General features: G+C 54.2%; 1 protein-coding gene across 1 annotated transcript in view; it reads left to right on the top strand.

The window, feature by feature from the left end:
- The window catches only part of LOC104500468 (polycomb protein SCMH1-like), a gene marked incomplete at both ends in the record, with an annotated part of 16,106 nt that overhangs the window by 4,565 nt on the left and 3,814 nt on the right, over nucleotides 1–7,727 (top strand). Inside the window, one exon of the mRNA XM_010144119.1 lies at nucleotides 3,031–3,162. Within this exon, the coding sequence (XP_010142421.1) occupies nucleotides 3,031–3,162 (132 nt within the window). The remainder of the gene's footprint in view (nucleotides 1–3,030; nucleotides 3,163–7,727) is intronic.

The following is a 7,727-nucleotide window of genomic DNA, read 5'->3' as shown; positions in this document are numbered from 1 at the left end:
TCTCCGCTGCCCCCCCCGGGGTCTCCCAGCCACTGTGAGGTGTCAGCAGTGGCTGTGCTGAGAGTGGGGCAGCCTGGCAGGATGGAAAAGGATAAAGAGTAAAGTCAGAATTCAGGGAGACTCGGGTAGAGCACCAGGTACGACACAATGCTGAGACCTGCCCCTCCTGAACTGCTCTTTAGAGCGTTCGCAGGGGTTAAAGAAAGATGAACCCCAGTCTAGAGAAGTGGTAACACTGAGTGCTGTAGTTCGTACTGCTCTCTCCAGCATTGTTGGCATCTGGTTGTCTTAACACCTTTCTCAGACTCCTCCAAGAAGATGATAAGCATGTTATCTACACATTGCAGTGGCTTCTGGTGAGGGCAGAGAAGCAGCGTGGGCAATTCTGAGAGGTTAGGGCTGGCTGGGGAAGAATGAGGATGCAGGTGTACGTCAGCTTAAATCACACCAAGCGTCAAGGCTGCCGTGGTGTCACCTTCAGTTCTGTGTGTCCTGCCTTGGTTCCTCTACAGTACAGGTGCTCTTGTGCCTGAACGGGGCTGGTTCCTCCAGAAAACAGCCACTGGTTAGGACTGGGAGCTGGCCTCAATTGTCAGAACAAACTCTTCAGGAGTGAATAAACGTCAACCGCTTTTTAGGCTCTTCTGTTCCTTCTTACCTTTTACTGTCTCCTTTTTAGGCCCTTCAGTTCCTCCTTATCTCTGTTGTCCAAGTTGACCACTGTGGATGCTGTGGAGAATTCGTGTATGTGTTTGGGGCAGAAGAAGGAAGGTCTGCAGCAGCCCTTAGGTCAGCTGCGTCGTTCTGGTCTTGCTAAGTAAGGAAATCGTGGGAATGAGGGCAGCTAGGACAGGCTGTACATCAGGAAACAGCAGATTTGCAACCAAACGGGAAGGTAGTAGGACCAGGGATGGGCTGTGAAGTGTTGTGGATGGGTCAGTCTGATCTGGAACCACCTGAAAACACAGCACTGGAGGCACCTTCTGGGACACTGAGCCCCGGGTCCTGTTCTGACCAGAGCGTATGGCATGGCTTTAATTAACTTGGGTTGGGTATTTGCTTTTCCACTGGAGGCTGCTCCAAGGGGATTTACTGAATTTTTAGAAACTACGTTGTAGTTTCTAGCTCAAATTTATTCTTGGACAACTCAGTATCTGTGTCTCCTTGACTGAATATTGTCTTTTAGCTTAACGGAGTTCTGTTTCTTCTGGAGGTAGCTGGGGAGCAGCTGACTCCTTCAGGGGAGCTCCCCTCTTGGCTGCTCTACTCAGAAGGCCTCTGCTCCCCTCATCTGCTGTTGGTTTGAATTAAACTTCATGAGGTGCCTAGGTGCCACGCAGCACTGTGGGATGGAGCTCACAGGGACCTGGTGCACAGCACCAGCGCCACCATGTTCACAAGAAATGTCTCTGGAAGCTGCTTTTCATCGCCATGTACTTGTGGCAGATGACGGTCAGCCCATCTGGGTCGCACACCCTGTTCTTCTCATCCATTTTGGTCAACTGCCACTCCCCAGCTCGTGGGTGGTTTGCACATCTGGGTTTTGCCGCTGGATTTACCCCTTCCTGCTACCCCGTTCTATATGTATTTCTTCTGCATAGTTTCAAATGCTACTCTTCTGGCCTGACGTGGAAGGCAGCAGCAGATTTTATCAGTTAACCTCTAAAATTTGTGCCAAAGTTATTAATAAAAATATTGAACAACAGTGGGCTCAAGAGCGATCCTCAAGAAAATCAATTAACCGTTGCTCTCTGACCCGACGTTCTCACTCGGTGCTCTGCTGGCAGCTTTTCCCCTCGAATCAGATGTCTGTGCATGTAAGAAGGCTTCTGGTAACCTTTGTGCTCACTGTCTCAGCTGGTGGTTCTCTGTACCAGCTGCCTTGCTGAGTTCCAGGGACACAAGACTGATGGAAGTTGTTTTGCTGGAACACGGAAACTGAGGACAGTATTGGTCTTCCTAATAATGGTGCAGTGATATTTTATCATACTCCTGAGGAGTCCTAGGGCCTCCCTTGATAGAGCAGACACTTTTCTCTACCTTTGGATTTCTCTTTAGTCAACTCAGTTGTGACTGTCTGGTGCTTCCCACCCATCTGTCCCTTCGTTTCTTTGTTTGGCGTCACACATCTCCCTTGGTGTCCGGTCCCAGTCGGTCCCCGCCGTATTTTAGCCCCCTCCAGCACCCATTTCTGCCCCGTCCAGCCCTGCGCCGGCCGTCAGGGCTGCTCCATGCTGTCATCCAGCTCCCAGCATTTGTGCACAAGCATTTCACCCCTCTCTTTCCACACCCCTGAACGCTGCCAGCTGACACGTGTCACCTGTGCTTGGCCAGCTGGAAGGGACCAGCAAGGATTGCTGGTGGCCCGCATGGGCAGGCAGTGGCTGGTGGTGGCCTCTTCATTGCTTCGCAGCTGACCATGCTTTGTGCAGAGGGACATGGTCTGCCACTCTCTGTATCCCTCCCCTGGCTGCTGTTCCCATTCATGTCAGCGCTTCCATCCTGTGTCCACCCACCCGCTGACACTGTGTGCGCAGCCTCTGGCCGGCTGCAAAGAGACGGACGTTTCCACTGCTGCGTATGGAGAACCCAACTGTTGGGAAGCGTTTGGAGGAGAGCAGCAGCGAGAGTCGGTGGATCCATTTAGGGAAAGGTTGAGCATCAGAGCAGGGTTTAATCCAGCTCTCTGCACAGCACTGAGTGGTTGCAGATTGTCCAAGGGTCATGTACGGCTGAAAGGTGAAGTGGGGAGGAGCAGGAATCGTTTGGGATGAGCCAAGTGGTAGAACGAGGAGAAATGGAATTACATGAAATGTGGCAAAATGTGGCTAAGATTCTTTGTCAGGTTTCTCGCCACCCTTTTTCTCTGGTAAAACTTGGAGAGCAGAACACAGACCGTTCAGCACTGGCCGACGTGCTGGGCTGCGGCTCCAGCAGGCTGGTCTGGCTGGCGATACACGCGAGTCTCAGGCAAGACGGCATGTCCCAGAAAGTCTCTGCTCCTAAATAGGGCTTGTTCTCTCTTCCTAGACAGAAGCAGTTCGTTAGACGGCACTCTGCAGGGACCAGGCCGGGGTACAAAGCGGTATTCCCAAGATTCCCCTCCATACAGTGCTCCTCTCTCCCCCAAGTTACCAAAGAATGACCGTCACCCTTTGGAAGGTGAGCACAGCGTCTCTTCCCGAAGCTGACTGGTACCGGCTGCAGCAGGGCTAGACTGGCCGTGGGGTGAGGGAGTCTGCTTGTCTTTGTCTCTGGCACGGGGTGGTGCTGGGCGGTCCAGGGAGAAGAAATCAAGGCAGGTTCCCCCAGCAGCTGTGTGAGGCGTGTGGAACATGTGGAGCGTTCCTGCTAACCCAAGGAGTCCTCATCCAGTACCGTATAATCAGGAATTAATTCCCTGTGTTTCAGCTTCCATCGCTCTGCGTGGTGTTAACGGTCATAAAACTGCTCAGTTGCTTCAGTCAATCTTCCCCCAAACGTCTCCGTGACAGTTTGCTGTGGCGGGTTGTCCGGATGCTGACGTGCAGCTGTACAGCCAGGAACCTGCTGCCCTTTCCCAGGGTCCCATCTTGTTCCTCCCCCAATATCAGGAGGGTCTCACCAGCGCACACTCCACCAGCTAAACCAGATTACATCACACCCCGTGGCATCCTCTGGGTGACACTGGTGCAGACATGCTGGGCCACATTCTGAAAAGGAGTGGTGGAAACAGCCTCTACAGTGTGTGGTCCATAGGTGTCCCCTGCGTGGGCAAGCGGGAGATGAGTTCCAGGAGGTCCAGGGAGCTGGAGGACGAGCTGAGCCTGAGCAGGAGTCCTCCATAGACACAGTTCCACCTTCCCTTTTGTTTTGAACTGCAGGCACACAGACTGGAGGTTTAACCTTACCGAAGCCTCTTAATTCACTGATGTGAAATCTGCCGAGGTGTTAGTCTCAGTTCTTTGTAATATGTCCTTGAAAAATTGCTGGAGACTCTTGGCTGGGCTTGTTGTTCAGTGGCTTTGTGCTCAGTTGCTGTCCCTTGAGAATCGTTTCCCTGGTTTTTGCTGAGTTTGCTGGTCTTGGGCTCTCAATCCCAGGTTTGAGAGTGCTTGGTCTCCCATGCGTGGAGGTGTGATTTGAGTCTCTGTGCATCACCGTGCCCTGTGCTCTTCAGGTCTAAGCACAGCTTATCTCAACTGGCACCCTACCATGGACCGTTTCTGGTGGCCTTAGTATTGTAGCTTTGTCACGAAGCTGAAGTGATGACCAAGGTGGCATGTGGGACTGGCTCATCTATTCCAGCATGTTGACAAGTCAAAAACCGTTCCCTGAGGCCCAGTTCCTCACCTCCAGACACACCCAGTTTTGCTGGTCTCCTAGACGTCCTCCTCTAACACATCAACTGCTGTGCTGAGGTAATGGTTAGCAAGGCCTGTCCACTCCTCCTCCACAAGGGGGTGGAAGATGCAGCGCTTGGCCTGTTCTTGAAGTCCAGGGATGTGCTTTAAAGATTAAGGTGCCTTCGTTAGGTGGTGAATATTGTACGCTCTGTACTGTCAGTGAAGAGAGAAGATTTCTATACTGGGTAATACCCAGGAGGAACCTACATTAGGTTGTCTACAGGATGGATTCTTTGTCTGCTTCCAAGTCTATTCAGTTATCTCTCGGCCTTATGGCTCGTGCCGTCTGGATGCCCCGAAGACTCCAGCCTCTTCCATGAAAGTAGAGACAAGTGGGCAGAAAGTGTGTGTTCACGTGAGGGTGATGATCCTGCTGCTGCACGAACTTCCTACAGCAGCAGCGTGGTCTTGTTCTGTTCTTGGTCCACACAGGAGTTGTCCAGGGCAGGGGACAGCGAGGCACAGCTCCAAGTTCCATCTCCAAATTAATTTTCATCCCACAGCTAAAAGCCTGCTCATCCCCCTCCACCATGAAATCTAAGTACAAGCACAGGAGTATCTGCATTTCAGAGGATCTGTTTTAAGAATACGAGCCCGAAACACTCAGATACTGACTATTTCTCGAGCAAGGGGGCTCGTCTCCTCAGCAGAGCGTTCTCCAGCAGACAGCAGTACTTGCACGTTTCCAGTTTGCCAAGCTGAAGGCAGTGAGTAGCAGTGGGAGGTCTTTGCTCATTGCACCTTTGGCAAGCAGTCAGAGGGATGAGGAGGGGATCTCACCTCTCACGTTGGTTTGTCTCTCGCATCCGCTGGTGTTTATGCTGAGGAGCGGCAGTTCCCACGCAGCGGGGAGCTGCTTTTCTCAGACAATTGTTGGCTGGGAGCAGTAGGGGGTGGTAGTTGTGCAAATCCCGTTTCTGCTTGTGGCCAAACTCCGTGTTTCAGCAGTAAAACAACACTCGTGAATCTACAGCGCTATTTGTTTAATTAAACTTTAATTATCTGCTCCCTGCCTCTCCACCACTCATCGAGGGGTGTTTTCCGACAGCACTCTAAGCACGAGCCTTTACTTCACACCAGCAGCTGGTGTCAGGAAATCTGCCCAAGCAGAACCCCCCTCCCCGCCACTGCGGTTCTGGTTATCCGCGGCAGAAGGATGGTGGTGGTGCATGTGCCTGAGCACAGACTGGCCCGGCCGCTCGCCAGAGCTTGTCCTTTTCTGCTGCAGATGATTCATGGGGCTCATCATCACCCCCCACTTGCCTCATGTCCCTCGCCCCTTTCTGGAGGGTTCAGTCTCTGAGCAGTTCTCTGGGTGTTTGTGTTTTTGAGAGAATCCTAAGTCTTTCTTGCACTGACCCTGCCACGAAGCCTCCAGGAGCTCTCACCAGTCTGACCAAGCACTCACCAGTCCAGTGACGGGTGGCCTGAGGGTGAACGTGAAGCTTCAACCCTCCCTCTTGGGCAGGAGACCGTGGAGCTCCCCAGCTGCGGGGCCTCCTCCTCTTCCTCGGTGTACGATCCTACACACGTGTGAGAACACGATCGCATACATGCAGGATGCATCACCGTGCGTTCCATCGGGGTAACGACAGGATGGTAACGGTCGAGGTCAGTGTTTTCTGAGGGTGAGCTTTGGATCATGGGCACTGCACTGACACAAACCTGTGCACAAGGTCTCCCACCCCAGGCTGAGCCCAGAAATCCCTTCTGCTGCCACCAGTCCCCTCCGTGAGAGCTCTGGGCTCTTCATGAGTGGTCAGGCGCACACATCTGCCTGACCCAGCACACCCGGGGCGAGTGTCCAGGGTCTCTCCAGCGAGCTGAAGCTGTGCATCACCTCGCGGTGAGTTGCATCCACTGTGTGGATCTGCCAGGAGCCTCTGTCCGCGCCTGGCCAGAGCAGCCAGCTCATCACTGGGTCTGCATCATCCAGTCTGGTACCGAAATGGGATGGTGGGTAGGGAAGGGAAGGTCCACAGTTATTCGGGAGTAGTCGTGAGTCAGAAGCTTTTCATGCACAGAGAGCAGGTGAAGACACATCTGCCCACGTAGGAAGGTAGTGACGTGTGGGCCACCACCCAGCCCAGGTTGCCAGGGAGTAAGTCTTCACCCCAGTGCTACTGGTTCTGCGGCAGCTTTCAGGGACATGTCCCAGAGTGTCCCAGAGACCTAAAAGCAAAATCAAGAAGAAATTCCTCAAGTGCAAACAGTAACAGAGCCCTCGAGGTGGAGGGGTGCGGTTACGCAGATGAAGGCCTCCCATCTGTCCCACCACCAGACAGGGAGATGTGTCCGTTCTGTCGCCTCATGGGGTGAAGCCAGGGGAGGTCTGGGCTGGCTGCCTCCAGCCAGACTCACCTCTGGGACCTCTGCCTGAACACAGACAGCAGAACCCCTGAGACCAGAGGATCCCAGTTCACAGAACTGTCCTGGAGTTCACAGAAACCAGAGGACAGGACGTGCCTCCAGGAGGGGTTGGCCCAACCTCTGCCACACGCAGGTCCGGCCTCAGGCTCTGGCAAGCGGCATCTCCCTTTGCTGGAGCTTGACAGCATCAGTGTAGCAGGAGAGTTTGGGAACATCTCAACAGCTTTTGGGTCTCATGGGCTGCAGCATCAACTCTGCTCCCTCCCCACCATCCCAGTTCAGCATGGCCTCGCTGTGCTGGCTCCTCACCAGCTGCTCCTGTGGTCTGCGAAGTCCCGGGGAAGAAACCCAGGGCCTGGCTGGGACAGTTGCTCAGGTTCCTGCATCCTTGTCACCTCCCATGGTGTTTGAGTGGCAACAGCTCAGGACTGGGGGCTGCCCTCAGGGTCTCTAGGGGTGCTGGCAGAGGAACTCCAGCTCCCAGCCCAGAGGGCACAGGCTGTACCCTCCGTGTGGGAGCTGCTTCCCTCGGCTGTACGAACTGGCTGGGTTTTTCCTAATGAAGAACGCGGGTATTTGAGGGTGACTCCCGAGGCACCAGGTCCCCTGGGTGGTGTGTGCCACATGAGCAGGTGGTCCTGGGATGAAGCTGTCACAGTGGGACAGCAAAGGGAGATCTCGCTGGCTCGGCCCTTACATCATGTCACCCCGGGCACCCTCCCCAGCCCCTCCACTGACAGCTGAAAATTGAACATGCTACTGGAAGAGAGGGTGAGGAAACCAGTCTGGCGCTGGGACCCCTGCCCTGGGAGAGCCCTCTACCCTGTCCCTCCTGCACATGTCTCAGCAAAGGGTGCTGGTCACCAACGTGGTTAGGCGTGAGGAGGGGCCCAGCAGGAGGTGAGGAAGGGTGAGCAGCTGGTCACCAGCGCCTTGCTTTGGGGGCCCGGGGATCAGCACAGTGCGAGAGCG

The sequence above is a fragment of the Buceros rhinoceros genome, unplaced genomic scaffold (assembly GCF_000710305.1).
Source record: "Buceros rhinoceros silvestris isolate BGI_N320 unplaced genomic scaffold, ASM71030v1 scaffold17319, whole genome shotgun sequence".
NCBI lineage: Eukaryota > Metazoa > Chordata > Aves > Bucerotiformes > Bucerotidae > Buceros > Buceros rhinoceros.
Note: the sequence above shows the minus strand (reverse complement) of the source record. Positions and strands in the feature narration are given on the sequence as shown.